Here is a 22,074-nt window from a genome sequence, read left to right as displayed (position 1 = left end):
GCAGCACTCAATTACTCTCCTTTTTGAAGGAAAAGCTCTTACAGAACCTAAAGGTTTGTTCGTGGTCGTTGTCCTGTTAGAAAACAAATAACGGTTGGTCTCAGACTGCTCTGGTAGCCATACCTGCACTTCCATACCATCACACCTCCATGTCCATGCTTCACAGTGGGAACCAAACATTCAGGAACCTTCTGTACATCTAACAAAGGCACAACCAAAAATCTGAAATTTAGTCCCATCAAAACAAAGGAATCTTTTCCACCCAGTGTCCATTCCTTGTGTTTTATGGCCAAAGCAGGTCTCTTCTGCTTGTTGTTCTTCTGAAGTAATAGTTTCTTTGACCATGAAGGACTGAATCATACAATCTCTTCTGAACAGCTTCTTCAAGAAGCATGTATGTAAATCGACAGTTTCTGACGTTGGGAATTCTTAAGGATTTTATTCTCTGCAGCAGAGGTAGCGCTCAGTATTCCTTTCCTGGGACAGACCTTATGAGAGCTTCTTTCATCATCATGTTTCATTTCTTAAAGTAATGATGGACTCTTTTCTTAACTGAGTGTTGTTTTTTTTGCCCGATTTGTAGCATTAAAAGCGCTATTGACTCTGTACTCACACTTTCCTCTGCATGAGACAACTGATGCCCTAAAGCTCATTAAGAAGGCAAGAAATGTCACAAACGAATGTATGAGAGAGAATACAGAGAGGCAGGTGAGGGAACTTGTGATTGGCGCTGCTGTAACGTAAGCGAAAATAGGAACTTGAACTTGTTCTTTCAGGAAACAAACGGTACCTATTTTATTTTACTTATTTTATTTTATATGATTATTTGATGTCATCTTATTTCAATTATCTTATTTGATTTGATTTAATTATTTAATTAATTTAATTATTGTATTTTATTTTATTGTATATATTGTTTCACTACAACACAACCGGATTGTTTTTTTTTTTTTTTTTCTTTCAGAGCTCCGGTCTATAATTACACACACGGTGTATAAACATGATGTAGTGCAGCTACGATTAATATTTCATTTCTCTCACACACACACACACACACACACACACACACACACACACACACACACACACACACACACACACGCGTGCGCATTCTATACGCAACATTTTTATACACGGCAGCTGTTGCCATGTCAACACAGAGGAAACAAGTTTCCATGGGGAAGTAATGTGGGAGTCGATATATATATGTGTGTGTGTGTGTGTGTGTGTGTGTGTGTGTGTGTGTGTGTTTATTGTATGTAACTGCCCTGAAGACCGATTAGCACCTATAGAGCTCTTATTTCTCTACTCATTGGTCAAATTCCCAATCAGCTCTTTATATCAACATCTGTCACATCTGGACAACAGTAGAACCTCATTCTGTCCTGATCACATGACCACGCTGAGACACGGCACATCAAACAACACTGTATGTACTGTATCACAACTTACTGCAGAGAGAGAGAGAGAGAGAGAGAGAGAGAGAGAGAGAGAGAGAGAGAGAGAGAGAACAAAAAAAGAGGAAAAGAAATGGTGTGGCTTATTAATTATACCTGGGAAGGAGGTGTGGCTTGTGTGTGTGTGTGTGTGTGTGTGTGTGTGTGTGTGTGTGTGTGTGTGTGTAATAGAAAAGAAAAGAGAAAAACTAATCCCGTCTGAGTAAAGCCCTAATCCCATCATAATATTGTCTTTTAGAGTGTGGACAAATGAGTGTGTGTTCGCTAAAGAGAGAGAAAGAAGAGAGGAGAGAAAGAGCAAGCGCTCAAACACTAGTGGAAAACAAGTTGAATGAGAGAGAGAGAGAGAGAGAGAGAGAGAGAGAGTAATGAGCTCCTTAGGGAAACAGGCATGTCTGATAAAGACCATTAAGAATCGAACACACTTCCTGTATACACACACACACTCATTCACACACACACACACACACACACACACACACACACACACACACACACACACACACACACACACAGAAGTTTAGCGATGATAGACTGATTTTCCCTTCATGCACACTTCTGTTCTGATGATCTTCATCCCATTCTTTCTCTCTCTCTCTCTCTCTCTCTCTCTCTCTCTCTCTCTCTCTCTCTCTCTCTCTCTCTCTCTCTCTCCATCTCATTTCTTCTGTTTCTAGTTGTTCTCTAAAGCTTGGTCCTTGGTCTCTCCATCATTCCTCTCTTCCGATAAAGATAGAGAGAGCTCATTAAATCGTTTGTATAATCTCAATATATTCATTTGAACACTTTTTCCATCTGTTTCTTCATCTTTCACTCCCTTTCTTTCTCTCTCTTCCTCCCTCTTTCTCATTCCTTTCTTTCTCTTTCCCCCTATTTCTCTCATTGTTTTAGATTTTTTCATATTTGCTTTTCCACCCCACTCATTCTTTTTTTTTTCTCTTTCACCCCTTCTTTGTTTTTTTACCCTCCCCTTCCTTTATCCTCTTCTTCCTTCTTCTCTCCCTCATCTTCCTCCTCCTCTTCCTCATCTCCCTCTTCCTCCTCTTCCTCCTCCTCTCTTTCACTCACAGATTTAATGTAACAGATTGGAGTTGGGTTTAATTTTGCAGATTAAAGATTCATTTAAAAGAGTGACTCAGTCTCTCACACACACACACACACACACACACACACACACACACACACACACACACACACACACACACACACACACACACACACACACTCCGTATACAGTATTGGTTGCTAAGTAACCCGAGATTATTGACCAGAGGATTTTCTAACTTTAGGTGCGAAAGAAGTAGTAAAATGAGAGTTTGTTCAGTTCCCAGGAAAATAAATCACTGCAGATCCTTCACTCTGAACTCCCTCTGTTCCTCATCTGTTCATCTCACACCTTCAAACTGCTGCCATTCCTTTATCCATCTGTCTAATCATCTTTCTATTCAGCCATCAATCTGTCTATTTATGTATCTGTTAATTAGCTTTGCATCTACTCGTAAATCCATCCAACCATCCAATCATAGAATGATTCATCCTGCCTTTAACCTGCTTACATCCATCCATCTATTCATCCATCTATCCATCCATTCATCCAGCTATTCATCCTGCCTTTAACCTGCTTCCATCCATCCATCCATTCATCCAACCATCCAATGATTTATCCTGCCATTAACCTGCTGTCATCCATCCATCCATCCATTAATCCAGCCTTCCATCTTTCCATCTGTCCATCCATCCATTCATCCATTCATCCATCCAGCCATCAATCTCTATCCATATGTCCATCCAGCCATCCATCCATCCATTCATCCAATGTATTTTACTATTTTACTTTAATCTGCCATTAACCTGCTGCTATCCATCCATCCATTTATGCATCCATCCATTTATTCAACCTGCCATTAACCTGCTGCCGTCCATCCATCCATCTATCCATCTATCCAATGAGTCATCCTGCCATTAACCATCCATCCATTCATTCATTGCCAGAATGGATGGTTTTGTTATTTGATATTTGAGTTGTTCAGGAGTTCATTCCAAATAACTCAAAAAAAGAAGACAGCAAGAAACTGATACATATTTAAAATATTTCACATTTTGTGAAAAAAAAAAAAGTTTTTAAAACAGAATTATTGAATTATTTATTTTTGTTCAGGCACCAACACACATCAATTTTATTTATTTACCGTGAACATTTTTTACACATTTTTACACACACACACACACACACACACACACACACACACACACACACACACACACACACACAAACCCCAACACATAACACTCACGTGTACATTCAAACACACACACACACACACACACACACACACACACACACACACACACACACACACACACACACACACACACACACACACACACACACACACACACACACACACATTCACTCACAGAAATATTTATTACGTGTGTGTGTGTGTGTGTGTGTTGGACTTTGAGCACCCTTTGATGACTCGAGTGGATTTAGTAGATTTGGTTAATCACTCACTCAGTTTGTGTATATGTGTGTGTGTGTGTGTGTGAAAGAGAGAGAGAGAGAGTCATGTCACTGGTGGTGTTTCTGAGCCATGTTCCTGGCTGGTTCCTGTGTGTTGGAGTTTTTGTACCTGTTAGTCTTCTGCTGCTGCTGGTCACGCTGTACCTGAACCTGAGCCTACACCGAGGTGCCAAAACATTTGCTTCTTCATTTAAAAAAGGGTCATTTGTATTTTCCAGCATTTTGGGAGTGTGTGTGTGTGTGTATATTACACTATACTAAACTCTACTATACTACACTAATTTTAAGTAAATTATACTATTATATATAATTATAATTTTTACAATTATTTTCATGACTATTAAAATTGTAGAGTCACACTGAAGGCATCAAAACTATGAATGAACACATGTGGAATTATATATGGAATTATATACATAACAAAAAAGTGTGAAACAACTGAAAATATGTCATATTGTAGGTTCTTCAAAGTAGCCACCTTTTGCTTAGATTACTGCTTTGCACACTCTTGGCATTCTCTTGATGCCTACTTTGAAGAACCTACAATATGACATATTTTCAGTTCACTTTTTTGTTATGTATATAATTCCATATATAATTCCACGTGTTAATTCATAGTTTTGATGCCTTCAGTGTGAATCTACAATTTTCATAGTCATGAAAATAAAGAAAACTCTTTGAATGAGCAGGTGTGTCCAAACTTTTGGTCTGTACTGTAGATATATTGTATATATGTTTTTTTTTTATAAATACTGTACTGTCTACATTCCATTACTCTAAATTCTCAGATTTTGATCATTATACTATAATACACACTTCTATTCCTGTTTTCTATTCCTGTTCCATGTGTATATATTGTACTATACTTGTAAAGTACTTTAATATGCTATGCTATAATTTAGTGTACAGTATCTCAGCTCTGGAGTGTGATCGAATAAACATATTAAAAGTCCTTAACACTTCTTTGAAATTTTATGTAAATCTGAGAATGATGTTTTTCACCCCCCAAAAACCAAAAAAAAACCACACAAAAAAGCAAAACAAGGGGCAAATAAACTCACATTCTCCGATTTACACCAAATTCATTCCACACATTAAGTAGTCAAGTCAAGTCAAGTCAAGTTTATTTGTATTGCGCTTTTCACAACAGACATTGTCTCAAAGCAGCTTTACAGAAAACAACAGTGAAGGTGAATGGTGTGCGTTTGTCCCTGATGAGCAGCCGTGGCGACAGTGGCAAGGAAAAACTCCCTTAGATGATATGAGGAAGAAACCTTGAGAGGAACCAGACTCAAAGGGGAACCCATCCTCATATGGGTGACATCAAAAGTTTGGTCATAAATCTTTCAACAATACAGAACAATTTGTGATCATCATAGATCCAGCATCAGCTTCTCCATGCCAGGGCCTTTAAACACTCGGCATCTACTTCCAAAGTAGGTCCAAAGTAACACAGTAGTGCTTTTACTCCACATTCTATCAAAGTCCAGAGCTGAGAGACAGTAGCAGATGTTGTAGTAGTGTTAAGCAGTATAGTAAAAAAATTGTATGATACTAATAATACTTTAAAAAAGCTGCATAGTACAATAAATACAAACAATATAAAATAGTAACAGTATTCTGTATTAGACTATATTAAATAGTTCTAGTTGATCAGATGTTTATCACGTAGTGTTGTAAAAGACAGTACAGTATGCTATAGTACTTTGGTGTGGATGTTTCATCCTTCCACAATCTGCTGTTAATTCTGTGTGTGTGTTTGTGTTGGAATTAACTCCACTATCTACTATCGTACTATACTGTAGAACACTGAACTATAAGTTATTATTATATATGATCCAATTTTTATAAACTAAACCTCTACAATTTACTGACCTTATAATACACAACAATGTTACTGTTTATTATTATATTACTGTTGTAAATTCTACTATAAGTGTACACCACTATACTATAATATAGTGTACGGTATCTTAGCTCTGGAGTGTGATAGAAGGATAGTAAGAGCACTCCTGTGTTATTCTTGACCTCGCTAACGTTTGGGGTGAATTTTATGTAAATCTGAGAACGTTGACTTTTTCACCCCCAAAAATACCTAGGCTGTATTCCAGGGTAAAAAAATATACTATCTCAGATTTCTACTAAATTGATCCTAAATGTTAGGGAGGTCCAAACTAACACAGAAATGCAATTAATATCCTTCTATCACACTCCAGAGCTGAGATCTGAGCTTAGATACAGTAGTAGTAGAAGTCATATACTGCAGTATAGTACAGAAATGTTTGATACTAATAATAATGTAAAAGTAGAGTACAATAAATACAAACAGTATAAAATAGTAATAGTATTCTGTATTAGACTATATTAAATAGTTCTAGTTGATCAGATATCTATCGGGTAGTGTAGTAAAAGACAGTGCAGTATGCTATAGTACAGTAGAACAGTTACAGTATAGTGTATAGTGTAATATAGTGGACCGAATGGATACAATAGACTTTATTACAGTAGAAAAGATACAATAGTCATACTTCTGTCACAACTCGTAATCTGCTTGAGTAGAACGACATTTTAATCTGTATTTTATACGCAGTGTAATTGTCTGGAAATGAGAAGCTCACATCTCAGCTCTGGAGTGTGATAGAATGATAGTAAGTGCACTCCTGTGTTAGGTTGGACCGCCGTACCGCTCAGGGTGAAATTGTTGTAAATCTGAGAACATCCATTTTTAACCCTAAAATACAGTAAGGGTGAAAAAAAGTGTTCTCAGATTTACACCAAATTCTTCCAGAGCATTAAGGAGGTCAAAACTAACAAAACAGAGCACTTACTTTTGTTGAATCAAATTCCAGATTTTAGATCTGAGCTTCAATGTTTTCTCAGATACTATGCTATAATATAATATAGTGTACTGTATCTCAGCTCTGGAGTATGATGGAAGGATAGTAAGAACACTCCTGTGTTTGTCTGGACCTTGCTAATGTTTGGGGTGAATTTTATGTAAATCTGAGAACGTTGACTTTCACCCCAAAAAATACAAAGGCCCTTATTTCAGGGTAAAAGAATTATCGTTCTCAGATTTACACCGTAGTCACCTCAAACATTAAGGAGGTCCAAACTAACACAGTAGTGTACTTATTATTATTCTATCACGCTCCAGACCCGAGATTTGAGCTTCTGATTGGACAGTTAATAATGAAAACACTTTGCTGAAAGGAAAGTGACGTGTGGCCTAAAGAAGCTTTAAGGAACTACATTGTGCATATGTGTGTGTGTGTGTGTGAGAGAGAAAGAAAGTGTTTATGTCTCAGTAAACATTCTCCTCGTCCTCTCTTTGTCTCAGTGGAGCTCGAGTTGCTGGAGGTCCAGGACCCACGGGTGACAGCACGTCAGCTCTACTCCGATCAGCAACACAAATACAAACATGAGAGCTAACACACACACACACACACACACGCACGCACACACAGCTGGGGATTCACAGGAACAGGAGCTTCTCGGAAAGTAGGACACAACCCGAGGACCTCTTTGAGAAAAACACTGAGTTCTGGGAGTGACTCTTTCACACACACACACACACACGACTCAGCTCAGTAATGTACTCCTTCAAGCCACAGTGCTGCCCATTCCTGGATCCTGATTGGTCAGGAGGTGTTTTTTTTTTTTCCCCCAGTCACATGATCATATTGTCCTCGTTTCTATAGTAACCCATCAAAGGAAGGAGTCTCCAGTGTCAAAAGGAGCTGCGAGGGTATGAGTAAACGTAGCTAGAAATGGATAAGAAGTACAGACAATGTTATGTATTTAAATAAAGTTTAAACCTGGTGTAAATTATTGTGTGTGTGTGTGTGTGTGTGTGTGTGTGTGAGAAAAAAAAGCGAGTCAGGCGATGATTAGAGAATAAACATTTATTTAAAGATTGTTGAGAGAGAGAGAGAGAGAGAGAGAGAGAGAGACGGGGGACGAGTGAAACAGCGTAACAAACAAATCGATAAAAAGACGAGGAGAAAATGAACGAGTACCGCGATTATACATGGGGTGTGTATGGACATGGGGGGGGGGGTGTATATGAGAGAGAGAAAAAACTATGTGATGTATAGCAAAAGAGGGAGAAAGAGAGAGAGAGAGAGAGAGAGAGAGAGAGAGAGAGAGAGAGAGAGAGAGAGAGAGAGAATGAATGAGACTGAAGGATAGACAGATAGAGAGAGAGAGAATGTAGTCGTTTTTTTATTCTGCTGTAAAACATTCATGAAAAATGAACCAAAAAGGGAAAAAAAAAAAGTGTCAAAAAATGTTTACAAAAGGGGGGAGGGGGGGTGAAATCCGTAGAAACTGTTAGTTTTTTCGGAAGAATAGAACCTGCGGAGAAAAAGTGGAAGGAGCCGAGCTGCCCAGAGTTTCCGGAAAAATCTCTTTTTTGGTCATGTTTTGTATCCGTTTTATTTTTTTGTTATTTAGCGTTTTTTTTTTACTAATAGTAATAGAGGTAGACGAAGTGCGCCTCCCTGTGGTGGAACGTGTGAGGGTGTGTCTGCATAGAGGAAGGATTGGCACTGATGTGCGAGTGAAGCGACTCACACTGGTCCCTTAAATGAGATTGAGGAGGTCCTAGGAAATCCCCGCCCAATTCTCTCTTTAAAAAAAAAGCCCCGCCCACTTTAAAAAAAAAAAAAAAAAAAAACATGGTCCAAGATCCTACATAGTATTTAGAGTTTTATAGAAAGAGAGAGAGATTATAGAGAAATGTATTCGGCGCAGTGCAGCTGTAAAAGCAACCTGTTGGAATGTTTAAAATCCGATCTGCAGTTTAACATCAGACATTTTAAAGAGGAAAAAAACGTAAAAATAAAAATCGTAAACACTAGAAAATGTTAGCTGAAGTGGTTCTGCTGGATTTTTTCTTTTCTTTTCTTTTCTTTTCGGAGACGATGAGAAATGAAGCGTCTGTGTCGTCCCTGCTTTCGCCCTCTCTGACACCATCACTCGCTCGGAGAACGCAGGGGGGGGAGAGATAAAACGCTGGGGGTCGGGTCTGAGAGAGAGAGAGAGCGAGAGAGAAAATGTGAGTCCAGGAGCGACAGATGCAGAAAAAGAGCAAAAGTAAGAGACCAGGAGCGACAGATTGAGACACGTGTATAAATACAAAGAGTGAGACAAAAACAGATGTATAAATACAAAGAGTAAGACAAAAACAGATGGACAAATGGATTCCGAGAGACGAAGAGAAAAAAGAGAGACAGCGAATAAAACCAAAGTCCTTCTCTCACGTTACCTTATTCTTTTACTCTATCCTCATCTCACTCTGTCTCTCTCTCGCGCTTTCTCTCTCTCTGTCCTCATCTTACACTCTCTCTCTCTCTGACCTTATTCCACTCTGTCTCTCTCTTTCTTAATCCTCATCTCTCTCTCTCTCTCTCTCTCTCTCTCTCTCTGTCTCTCACTCTGTCCCTGTCCCACTCTGAGTTTGACGTCTCTTGGTGTTTCAGGGGGCGTGTCTCAGCGCTACCATTCAGGACGCTCTGTACATAAAGAAGCTCTGGATAAAGTCTAGTTGCCATGGAAACCCCTCACACACACACACACACCTTTACTCGTCGTCCTCGGCCAGCTCGGTCTCCTTGTGCACCACCACGCGGGTCACAGACATGTCCGGGTGCTGCTCTTTGGCTTCCTTAATGGCCTGTGCTAAGGCCTGACACACACACACACACACGGTAATAGACGGTGTAGTAAAGCTGATATATGGTGTAAGAGGAATAACATTCAATGTGTCGCTTTTTATCCATTTATAGTTACATTTAGTGGATAACTCCCCCCTCCCCCCCTGTATGTTCTGTTCTGGTTCTGTATAAGGTTTGGGTTCTAACAGAGGTGTTTGTCGACCCGGAGGTCGGAATCAAATCCGTACCATATCACAAGGAAAAGTTGGCGGTTTTAAATCAATGCTTTCTTTTATCCCCCCACTACCACTGTGCATCATTACTGAGAGTGTGTGTGTGTGTGTGTAGTCACCTGATCATGATCGATGTCCGAGTCGCCAGTGATGACAATGCGCTTCTCAATCCGCGTTTCCGAGAGTCCGCCCTTCAGCGTCTGTCCGTCACAGAGACATTAAACACCAGACGTCCAGCGTGTGTGTGTGTGTGTGTGTGTGTGTGTGTGTTTGTGTGTGTGTGTCTGTACCCTTTACCTTAGTGATGTGTGTAGTTGTGGTTGTACACAAAGACTCCGAGGTGATGGTCTGGGCAGTCATGAGAACACCGGATTCTCCGTCTCCAGCACCGTCCAACTGCCCTCACACACACACACACACACACACACACGCACGCAGCAAAAGTGATCACTCAGCCAATCAGAATGCAGAAAAAAGTGGGTGAGCCTATCACAAATTCTGGTCCAGCCATGTATTATGAACCCAGATGCTCTGTATGTGTGTGTGTGTTTGTGTGTTTGTTACCTGTGCAGCTTCATACGTGATGGTTTTGGTTTCAGTGTGGACGATAGGAACCTCTTTGGTGGTGATCTCAGTCTTCTGAGCCGCAAAGGTGTCCGAGATGGTCACCATTTCCGTTTTCACCACCGGGGGCTACAGGTCAAGGGGGGGGGGGGTGGGTTAGGGAAATTGAAGGGCACACACACACACACACACCCCAGATCTGCTTTAAAATTACTGGAAGAAGAAAAGCTCTGAAGGTCTGAAGGAACTCAAGCAGGAACCCAAGTGAACAAAGCGAGCATGGACCGCATGCTGATCAGCTACTAAAACACACAGACACACAGACACACACACACACAGACACACAGACACACAGACAAACAGACACACAGACACACAGACAATTCTGCAGGTAAAGCAGTGTGTGTTTGGTGGATGAGTGGGACGGTGGATGAGTCATTCAGACCGGTCGTCACTGGAAACTAGTAGCACACACACTCTTACACACACACACACACACACACAACATGCAGTCTAATCACACAGCAAAGGCAACCAGGCCAAACTACGGTTGCATTTACAAGGACGTTCTGGCTTTCGTCATTGTGCGAGTGTGGAGGCGGAGATTTCTATTCATTTAAATAAAGCCCACCCCCTCTTGTCTCCCATTAGCCTGAGGGTTACGGTAGGTTCTGTAAATATCCTGAATGGCAAGTCCACTTGTGTGAAAGTGTTTTAAAGAGCTGGACATGTGTTTAGTTTTGAGTCTAACCAATTGGCAGGAGCCGCTAGAGAATGCTCCGCCCCCTGTACCACCCCGAAAGCCCTCAGCTTTAAAAAAGTTCCTGGAAAAGGACTCCGCGGCAGGAACGTACCCTGTGGACAACAGAAGGTACACTCCCACCATGGGAAACTTTTTTTGCTGCAACTTATAAATTAGGGGGCGGAGCTTGATCATAAATGACTAAGAAACACACAGATAAAATGAAGTTCTCACTCAGGAAACTTTCTGTCTTTTAGGAAGTTCCTCTGCGGATTTTGTATTTGTTTAGATGGAGGCCTTAACATCCTTGAGAACTGATAGCACCACGCAGTGACGACACACAGGACGTAAATGGCTTGCTGTGTGTGTGTGTGTGTGTGTGTGTGTGTGTGTGTGTGTGTGTTTGTGTGTTTTGAGCACATATAATCAAAAGTAAAATGATCTGAAACCGAAAACAAATCGATGAAAGATGAATGAAGAACGATTTTCTGCCGGACGCGTCGTGGCGTGGCGTACCGCTATAGTCAGAAACGAACAAGGCGGCCATTTTGTGAGCGCAGGGGGAATAAAAAAAATGAGAGAAGGAGATAGACGTGTTCTCCGGTGGAGAGGAAAGGCAGCAGGAATGAAGGAATGGTGAAAGACAGGAGGAATATGGTGCAGTCAATTTATTTTTGCAGGTTTTCAGCCAATTACCTCCGAGCAACAGATCACCTGTGGGACGCGCTCCGTTTCCGTGTGAGACGAGTCTCCGTTGACGACGCGAGGCTCCTCCTCCTGGTCCTCAGCCGGAGCGCTGGGCGCTTCCGGGCCATCGGAGTGACCGTTAGGTGTTTCGTTAGGCGTCACCAAAACTTCATCAACGGACACTTCAGGCTCATTCGGCGGTGGAAACTCCTCCTCCTCCTCCTCCACGATGCACTCGCTGACTGGCTGTGGCTCCGCCTCTGTGGGCATGGCTTCTTGTTTAGGCTCCACCTGTTGCTCCTTTTTATTTTCAGGCTCCTCTTTAAACAGATGAGTGGAGTCAGGGGAAGCCGGAAGCTGAGCGTGATACTCCGCCTCCTCCTCGCTCTCGCTCTCCGACGCGCCGCTGTTCTCTGGCGCCGCTTCCTCTTGCTTTGCTTTCTCAGAAACTGCAATTACCTCCGTCGATTGCCCCTCGGGGTCGGGGCTTTTGGGCTTGTTCGCTTTGACCTCCTCGAAAACAATGATCTCCTCGACAACTTCGATGACCTCGGGCTGACCGTTAAGCCCTGAATTCTGTTCGTTCTATAGCAGACGACAAAAAGAAATAAACAAACGAGGGGAAAAAAAGATGACGGACAGAGAGAAGGGATGAAGAGAAAGAAAAAAACAGAGACAATGACCAAAATGGACAAAAACAACCAAATCACACAGAAAAAAAAAAAAAAGGAAGAACATAAAACATGGATCAACATATATAGGACTAGAAATATAGATAAATAAATGGATGGATGGATGAAGCAGTGTGTGTTAGGTCTGAGGTGAGGTGTGTGTTAGCTTGGTGTTAAGTTGCTTTCGGACGCCACCTTGCTGATGTCAGCGCTGTCGGACAGGGCGCTCTCGAGGTGGGCCGGGTTCATCTGTGGAACAGAAACGGTAACCATGGGCAACCGTCACTCAAAGAATGTCACACATAGCAGGTTTTTATTACATTTTTTAAAGGTAAGATTTAGCGCAGATTAGCTTCAAAGCGTTGAAAGTTTTCGTCCAGTCTGATCTCACAAGAGGTGCGAAAGGCACAGCAAAGGTAATGATCCTTTAAACTGGCGGTAAAGAAAAAGGACACTTGGTCCAAGAATAAAAGCCTTGTTTTGACTCCTGGTTCATACGTGAATTGAGACCAAATCTGGACACAAACTTACAAAAAATACATGATTGACACGATGAGCAGAGTAATGGGGAGAGAGAGAAAAAGGACGGACGAGGACGAAGTTTAGTGTCAGAAAGCAGAGAGCCCCTCAGAACATGCAGCGATGGCACCCTCTGCTGGGGAGACAGTGGCGCTTCGGGAGTCAGAGAAACAGACTTTACGTAAAAACAAAGAGGTGAGCTCCTCTTCTAAACTCTACACACAAACACAGTTAGACAGGAGGAACAAGAGAGGACAGGGATAGAGTGTCCCTCTCTATCTATAACAGAACACAGAGAGAGAAGGGAAGAGAAAAAGGACATTTCAAATAAATAGTCGTGGACCCGAGCATGCGTCCAATCGTCGTTTGTCCAAAAAAAAAACAATGTTTCCTTGGAAGGAGTGTCCAGTCAAACCTAGACCTCTGGGATAAAACCTCTTTCCCCGTACTATTCCTGAAGTAGACGAGGAGGAGTAGCTGTCCTGATACAGCACTTCACCCGGGTCTAGGTTACAAAGGGTTCGTTGAAATTCCCAAGTAAATGACTAAAAGAGATTTTCGGACATACGGCTGGTTTCATAGTCGCGTTGGTAATAGTTTATTTATTACCACCACCCCTTCCTCCCCGGGATGGACAACGGTAGAAATGATACGAATGTTCCGGTTATTCATATCTGTTTAGCAGCACAGCCAATGGAATCTCAGGAAACAATAATGCACAATGTTAAACGCTTGATGACAGCCCTCTTTGAGCAACCAAACACACCAAGAATAGTCACAACAGCTCAAAACTTTTTTAGCAAGTTTCGCACTTATTGCACTTGCTTACGCACGATTAGCCCAACCTGCTTTGCACAGCCCCGCCCACCAGTTAGTCTTAAGGTGTATTAGGAAACAGTTGGAGGTCATTTCCTGCGACTGTGAGAAAAAAAATCTATTCCATGAAGCAACTTTTAAACCTATAGAATTCCCAGAGACCAGATCACAAACCCGGAGAACCAAGTGAGGGTCAGGTGACCCTCAAAAGAAGAGATCAGAAAGGACAACCAGGTAAAAGGAAGTGCACACAGAGACTCCGTCCCAGAAAGAAAACATGCAACATTGCAAACACAGGGAGCGATTGGCGCCCAGAAAGCAACCCGATAATAAAGCAGTAAATAATAATAATCATCATAATGCAATGTGGAAAACAGTGAAAAGATCGAGCACATCAAGCGGAATAAAAGAAAGCCATTCGTTATAAGTCTTGCACAGGATACTGGGAAATTCAAATAGAATGCTGATTGTCAGGTGCAGAACACAGAAAACAGTCCTTTATGCTGAGCCCAGCTCAGACTGAGCTCGAAAGAAAAGTCACTGGGGCGACAACTAGAGACTTTTCGCATGGACCACTGCAGGAAAATAACTTTTAAAGGGAATGACTGTAAAGGTGACTACAAGAAAGACAAATGCAGGAGGGTGACCATTGAGGGCTGACTGTTTAGAGGATGGACACTGTTGAGGGGCAGAGATTGTGGGGTTGGCTATTGGGGGGGTGACTTCGAACTAAGACTGATTAGGGTGACTGCTGAAAGAACAGGGATAATTTTGTTTTTTATGTTGAGTGTTAAAACCATGGTGACTTTTGAAGGTGGACACTGTTGTTAGTGACTGTTGGCGAGACGGGGACTGGGGTATTTTACACCACAGTCAAATTCTTTCTTTGCATATCCCTGGGGAAGCCGGGGTCAGAGCGCAAGCCATGATACAGCACCCCTGTAGCACAGAGGATTAACAGACTTATTCAAGGGCCCCAGGAGTGGCAGCTTGGCCATACCGAGCTTGAACCCTTGACCATCCAATCAGCAACTCATTAGGAGGTGGTAGCTCCCCTAATAACCTTTGGGCTGACAATACCTTTTAAAGTATGTCGGAAATAACAACTACTGGGAGGATAATGACTGCTTTGAACAAGAAATTTTGGACACACCTGCGGGGGGTGTTGTTCGGTCAGGGTTTCTTGGGTTGAGGGACGAATGCAAATTGTGACACAGCTGCCCCCTAAGGTCAAATATGAAGGTATGTTAAAGTGGGGGGAGTGTTAGGGAAATGGTCGGTGAACTACACAATCTAGACATAAAAAAAATCTTCAAAAAAGTCCCCGTTGTCCATGCTTAAAGTTTCTATTTGTCAGGGTCACAAAACCATCCACCGCGGAGATAACAGGGAAGACTGGCTTTGGGTGTACAGGAAGTGATCATGAGGCAGTCAGGATTGTTTAAGAGACCTCTCAGGGGTGACTCCAGGTTAAAGTGGGCCTTGCACGGTTTTACTCTTGGAAGGTTATGATTGTGACATTTGATGAAGAAAGAAACATCTCAGGAAACGGAGGGACAAAATAAACAAGCCAGACTGCCCCTCAGAAAACGACGACAAAGACAGTAGAGAGGGTGCTGCATGCAGGCGTGTCAAATCACCCGGCGAATCCCGGTGCAGAAGCAGACGTACCCCAGCGACAGGCAGAGGCACACTGGCGGCGACTGGGCTGCCCGTCAGACGCTTTTCCCACTGACTGGGCCGGGGCTCGGGAGCCGCCTCCATAAAACTGCGCTTTAGCTCGCTAATGCTAGCCTGATGCCTCAAAACATCCTCCTGAGTCTTATCCAGATCCTATTGCCACGGCGACCGGTGGGGGGAATGAACATCCACACCGTTAGTGTGAGAAGACACAGTCATGGAACAGTGTGTATACCAAGCCTCACTGCTGGAACACCAGAAACAAACAGATTTCTTAAATATATCTTTTTCTGATCTGCTGTTCCTGTAGCGCTGCGACTGCAACTAGACGACATGATCGGCTAAAAAGCGCTCGCGCTTGGGGAACAATCGATGCTAATATCGTATATTTCATGCTAAACGTTCTCAAAACATTTTTATTGTAAAGTCTAAATACAAATATTTCCGGATTGGCTGATCGAATTGAACTTAAGCCACACCCCTTTCTGTGTGTGTAGCAGTGAGCCGAGGCTTTACAGGTTTAATCCCACTGTGGTGCCAACCACCACAGTTACCCCAAACCCCCCGTCCCCAAACTACCACATGCATGTTACAGGAATCCTTACAAGTGAAAACACACACAGAACCTGTGCAGGTAAATGTCATGTTCTAATCCACTGTTTCTACACGCCACATCCACTTAATACTGCACATCATACGAGTGCCCACCCCTCATTTTTAAATTCCTTAAAGTTTCTCAATTGTTTTCCCCTTTTACTTTATCTATATCTATATATCTATATATCTATCTATATATCTATATATCTATATATATATATATATATATATATATATATATAAAGCTGAAATACCACTGACTGACTCACTCACTCATCACAAAATTTCAAAAACCACTGAACGGATTGCAATGAAATTTGGAACATACCTTCCTCTTGGGTCTTAGGTGCTCACTAAGAAAGGGTTTTGAAAAATTCGCCCTGGATCGCGGCTAACTCGCGAAAAACGCGATTTGTACATTCTTCGAAATAACATTACGGATCCTAATGAAACTTAGTACATTGTTTCTTATTAGATGTTAGAGGCACAATAAAAATGATTTTCAAAGTAGTTTGCCCTGTATCGCTACTACAAAGGGGTAGTACGTTATTTGTTGACGTTACGTTCTGATCTCTGATCATCCAGTCCTGCTCAGTGCTTTACTGCTTATTGCCATATTGCTTAGCGTTCTGCCTTCCGTAGCGAAGCACAGGTACTTTCAGCTAGTGTAATATATATATATTTTACTTTTCCACCAAATCTAAAGCTCTGCTCTTTTCCCTCACTTTTCTTTTAACTCGTCTTTTGTTTGCGTATTTTCCTTCCGATTTTATTTATCATGTTCACGTTTTTTTTTATCCCTTCATATTTTCATCCTTTTACTTTTCCATATTTTTTATTTTAATCTTCACCTTATCTTTTTTTAAAATTATTTATTTTTTTATATTATTATTATCATTTTTTTATTATTTTATATTACTTATTTATTTTTTATTATTATTCATCACATTCCATTCCTCCTCTCTTTTTCCAAATAAAAAAAAATAATCAATAAAAAACAAAAATTAAACAATAATAAACTTTCATCATAAATAAACAAATAATTAAATAATAATAATAATAATAATAATAATAATAATGAATAAATAATAAACAATTATTTCATGTTCACAACAAATATATAAATTTAATTAATAAAAAAATAATATTTTATATTCACAAACAAATCAAAACAAACAAATAATAAAAATAAATTATAGAAATAGGCAAAAAATAAATAATTTGAGAATGGTTTTCTGTGTGTATTTCACTCGGGATCGACTCGAGTCGGTTATTAACATTAGTACACACACACACACACACACAATCAAATTGGAGATAAGTGTTTTTTAGTGTTTTTAAAAGATATATATATTAAAATCACACACCACATGCACACACACACACACACACACACACACACACACACACACACACACACACAATGAGAGTGAAGGGCAGCTCAGGAGAGAGAGAGAGAGAGAGAGAGAGAGAGAGAGAGAGAGAAAGATAGAGAGAGAGCGCACACAAACTCGAGTCTGGAAAAGTTTTTTTCTCTCGTGTACATAAACGAGTTTTAGGAAGAAAAAAATAAATAAAGAAACAAACAAACAAAGGAATCAATTCTCTGCGTCTGATCCGAGATACAAACCTCCAGCATTAGATTGCTATGTCTGACATAAATATTCTCTCCCTGCACTCTCAGCTTGCTCTGCAGAGGCAAAAACAAAACAAAAAAAAAAACACCAAAACAGGATGCATCAAAAAAATGGCGTGGAAAAAAAAAAGAAAGAAAGCAGGAGTGAGTGAAGGACCTTCAAAAACCTGTCCAAACCGCCTTGTGTGTGTGTGTGTTCCAGTTCTCCTGTTTACTATTTACTACGTGTACACCCGTACACGGTGTAGCCAAAAGTATTGGGACACCCGACCCTTCTGGCCTGATGTGGTTCTTCTCCAAACCGTCTCCTGAATGTTGGAGACTTTAGATCCAGGGATGTAAAATTAAAATCTCCAGAACGTTAGGGTCGGGTGTCCACAAACTTTTGGCCATACAGTGTTTATGTACATATATATATATATATATATATATATACACACACACACACACACACACACACGTCTGGAATGAACTGTAATATCTGTGGTTCGTGTCAGTGACGGTTTGGAGAAGTTCGCACACCATCGTCATCATCACCGGCATCCACAAGCAAATCACAAAAACACATCAAGACACAAGAACCAGAAGCGGCAGCGGAAACAGAGCCCCACACACACACAAGGAGAAAGTGAACTGGATGGAGAGTTTGAAATCAGCACTGGGAGGAAATGAACCTGAGTTTGAGAAGATTCGGCTCCTTGTGGTCCAGACTGAGAGCACGAGAAGAGGAAGGAAACAAACTGTTAATGTCTCATTTCAGTATCGAGTCATACTTACACTGTAGGTAGAGAGAGTTAGAGAGAGAGAGAGCGAGAGAGAGACTAAAAGAGCAAGAGAAAGAGAGAGAAATCGAGTGTAAGAAAGAAAAAGAACAGGGGTGAGAAAGAGAGCAAGAGAAAAAGAATATCCGGAGAGAAAGTGTGCAAGAGAGAGAAAGAAAATGAAAGAGGGAAATAGAGAGATAGAGAGATAGCGAGAGAGAGAGAGAGAGAGATAGATAGAGAGATAGATAGATAGAACAGCAGACCTCGGCTACGGATCCGGCAGCGACTTCTGCGTCGGTGGCCTCCGCAGGCTCCGCCCCTTCTCTCACCTGTGGAAACTGATTGGTGGAAATGATGGACGATTTCGATTAGAAGGAAAAGAAAAAGGTGAAATGGATGATGGGAAGGCCTTTTCCATAAAAAAAAAACAGGACTGGCTAGTCGGTGTTAAAGGGCCGGGGCGAGGGGGAAATGTAACGCAGACTTTTCTGCGTGTGGGTCCGACAGCACAGAAGCGACAGGCGTGTAGACAACGTGCTGAAAATGTGTAGCGAAAAGAAAATCGCCATGGTGACGGTTACGCGTCGAATCGGTCGTGAAGATTTGACGTCCGGTGTCGATAACATGGCAAAGTCTACCTTGGGGGACCTCATAAAACTACAAACAAAACTTCACCATGTAGCTAAGTGCGAAGACTCTTGTTAGCTTGTTAGAACTCCACCCCTCAAAAGTTTGAAGTGACGTCAAAAACTGCTACTTGTAAAATGTTTATTCTCTTTTGAAGAACAGGAGCGATGGCCGGTGCTTGGAAACCGATTCGAGGCATGCGCGTCCTGACGAAGCTGACTAACGAGGACCTTGTGAGAGAACGAGTCTATTAAAAGACGTCCACTGTCAGAGGAACTCGAGATATACGCTTGCTAATGGGGTCGACGAGGTTGGCGGGGCAGGGGCTATAAATAGACACTCGAAAGAATGCTGGGAAATTTTTCAAGCAGGAGGAAGAGGACAAGGGGGAAAAGGAGGAGGGACGAGTGCTATTTTGAGCAATCTACCACAGTGCATAGCATGAGGAAGCAATGAGGTTGTGGACGGATGGAAAAAAAGGGGGTTGAGGGTCGGTTTAGGCAGCCGGGTCGCACGTCTTCTCTGGGGACGACGTGGCGTTCGCGCCGATCTCGGCGGCCCAGAAGCAGAAGCAAGCTTTAGGCTCTAGGTAACAAAGTGACACTGCAAGAGGCAGCGCAAGGGCAAGCGAGAGGGCCACCGAGTGGCAGGCTGAGAGAAAGACGGCAAAAATGAGGACTAAGGAGGGACACGGCAGTGCAATGGAGCCGTCCTCGTCCAGCAAGTGTGCCCCCTTAAACAAGGACACAAGGGAGGAGCCTGGACGCGGATGGTGCTCGGTGGGGACACCAGAAGTGGGTGGGGCAAAAGCAAGCATGCCCTCTTCGGCACAGGGGGTGGGATCAAGGGACTGGGATTCGGGTTCCGTGGGGAGTTCGAGATCAAGATCGGGTTCGAGGTCCGGGTCACGATCAAACTCCGGCTCGTCCTCCCAGACGTCGGACAGGACCTCGCGCTCAGAGATGGTGTCAAGGGTGAGAGGGATGGATGACAAGGATGAGGAGGACGGAAAGAAGGGGAACATGAAGAGCGACTGGGTGAAGGGAAAAAATGGGAATGATGAAAAGAAAACGGCGGTACGGGGAGGAGAGGAGAGAAACAGAGTTAGTTAATGAAACTTTGGAGGTCAAAAGGTCACCGTAAGGACAAGGATTGCAAAAGTGGGAAGGAAATTATAAGGAGTGTGTGTGTAGTTTACAACTACAACCAATACCATTCGCATTCCGAAGTCCACGACAGATGTTCCTTCCTTCATTTCCTTTCTTTTTCTATTTCTTCCCGCTAAGCGTTCCCTCCTCCCACCCTTTATCTGTTCTTCTTTTTTTCTGTTCCTTCTATTTTTTGTTTCTTTTTCTCTCCAATTGCTGCTTGCTTGCTTCCTGTCCCCTACTTCTGTCCTTTCCCTTATTTCTTTCTTTTTTGCATCCCTTTCTCAATCTTTTCTTCCTTTCTTGGGTATTCCTTCTTTATCCGTTCATCTTTCTCTTATTCCTGGCCTAAATCATGTTGGATGTGATCACGGGTCTTAGAGCAAATGGGTGAGAGAGAAAGAGATAGAAAGAAAGGAAGGAAGAAAGAAAGAAAGCAGGAAAACAACTGGCTTGGCTGGGACGGGGTGAAAGCAGGAAGGCTGGTGGGATCTCGTAACGTTAACGGAAATCCTAATCGGGCGGAGACGTGAGGACCTTGATGTCACGTCTGAGACGGGGACGACAAACAGTGAGAGCATGATGGGAAAGTGAGACTGAGCGGACGAGGAACCAGGGGTGATATTTGATCAGACGTTTACAACAAACGCTATAAGGAAAAAAAAATATAATGTCCCTTAGAACCTGTGGAAGAAGATACAGAGGTTGAAGAGCATGGAGTGAAGCTTCCTCACCTTGGAATCGGAGAAGAGGTCCAGCGCAGGGTCACGGCCATTTTCACCAGGGGCGTGGCAACCATCAATCATTGGAGCTGCGAAAGATAGGTCAAAGGTCGCCAAATCATCACCCTGATCATTGGCGCTACGGTTAATCACTCATTCATGTGAATGACGTACATCCAGATGTGCAGCATGGACGGTGCTATGTGTCTCCATGAAGGTTTATTCCCATGTGTGGCATATATCCAGATGTAACACACCAAAAATCTGGAGCACAATGCACATCTGGATAAGCGCTGTCCACAACTCACGTCTAGATAAGTGTTGTCCACACCACATACTGTATTTGGATAAAAGCTGTCTACAACATACATCTGAATAAACGCTGTCCACACAACACATCCGGAAAGGTTCAGGGTGTTAACCCGGATGTGTGGTGTTCAAGGTGTTTATCCAGCTGTGCATTGCACTCCACGTTAATCCAGATGTGCTGCACCATGTTGAGCCAAGCGTGTGGTGTGTTACTGTGAGAGGCCAGCAAGTGGCGCTGCTCCGCTGTGACACACACACACACACACACACACACACACACACACACACACACACACACACACACACACACACACACACACACACACACAGAACGGCTGTAGAGATGCTAAAGAAAGAACGAGGTCAGCGTTCTGGATCGGAGCTGTGACATAGATGAGCAATCACGTGACAGCCAAATGCAGCAGAGAGAGAGAGTGTGTGTGTGTGTGTGTGTGTGTGTGTGTTCAGCAGTGAGAAAAACAGATGGATAAAAATTCCACTCGATTCCCTTCTACACTCTGTCCATCATCCTGAAGACAGGAAACACACGTCCTTCTTATTTCCTCTGTGTCTGTGTTTACTCGGTTTGACTCGTGTGTGTGTGTGTGTGTGTGTGTGTGTGTGTGTTACCGGTGTCAACACTGCGTGAGCTGCGTTTGCTGGCCGTGCGGATGAAGTGTGGAGCGGGCCGGTCAATCAGAGAGCTGGCCTGACGGGTCTG

At 42.4% G+C, this 22,074-nt stretch overlaps 1 protein-coding gene and 1 long non-coding RNA gene across 15 annotated transcripts in view; one reads left to right on the top strand and one right to left on the bottom strand.

Moving 5' to 3' along the window:
* Positions 1-3,942: 3,942 nt before the first annotated feature.
* Positions 3,943-7,810, top strand: LOC310722226. The gene is made up of 2 exons (XR_014532310.1): positions 3,943-4,147; positions 7,322-7,810. It is a non-coding gene; the product is annotated as an uncharacterized lncRNA (long non-coding RNA).
* Positions 7,811-8,415: 605 nt separating this feature from the next.
* epb41l2 (erythrocyte membrane protein band 4.1 like 2) overlaps positions 8,416-22,074 on the bottom strand; it is a 36,173-nt gene continuing 22,514 nt past the window's right edge. For 2 of the 14 annotated variants that reach the window (XM_083534420.1, XM_083534414.1), the window contains exons 12-24: positions 21,984-22,074; positions 21,057-21,133; positions 18,811-18,885; positions 18,458-18,493; positions 17,778-17,837; positions 15,542-15,703; positions 12,731-12,784; positions 11,874-12,449; positions 10,436-10,564; positions 10,169-10,267; positions 9,991-10,071; positions 9,564-9,670; positions 8,416-9,010 (exon numbers count right to left, since the gene is read on the bottom strand). The exon at positions 21,984-22,074 is cut by the window's right edge and continues 82 nt beyond it. In XM_083534420.1, the coding sequence (XP_083390546.1) occupies positions 9,566-9,670; positions 9,991-10,071; positions 10,169-10,267; positions 10,436-10,564; positions 11,874-12,449; positions 12,731-12,784; positions 15,542-15,703; positions 17,778-17,837; positions 18,458-18,493; positions 18,811-18,885; positions 21,057-21,133; positions 21,984-22,074 (1,545 nt within the window). In that variant the 3' untranslated portion in view covers positions 8,416-9,010; positions 9,564-9,565. The remainder of the gene's footprint in view (positions 9,011-9,563; positions 9,671-9,990; positions 10,072-10,168; positions 10,268-10,435; positions 10,565-11,873; positions 12,450-12,730; positions 12,785-15,541; positions 15,704-17,777; positions 17,838-18,457; positions 18,494-18,810; positions 18,886-21,056; positions 21,134-21,983) is intronic. The other 12 variants (XM_083534421.1, XM_083534418.1, XM_083534425.1 and 9 more) reach the window with 12 other exon arrangements.

The sequence above is a fragment of the Silurus aristotelis genome (assembly GCF_946808225.1).
Source record: "Silurus aristotelis genome assembly, chromosome: 28".
NCBI classification, from domain to species: domain Eukaryota; kingdom Metazoa; phylum Chordata; class Actinopteri; order Siluriformes; family Siluridae; genus Silurus; species Silurus aristotelis.
Note: the sequence above shows the minus strand (reverse complement) of the source record. Positions and strands in the feature narration are given on the sequence as shown.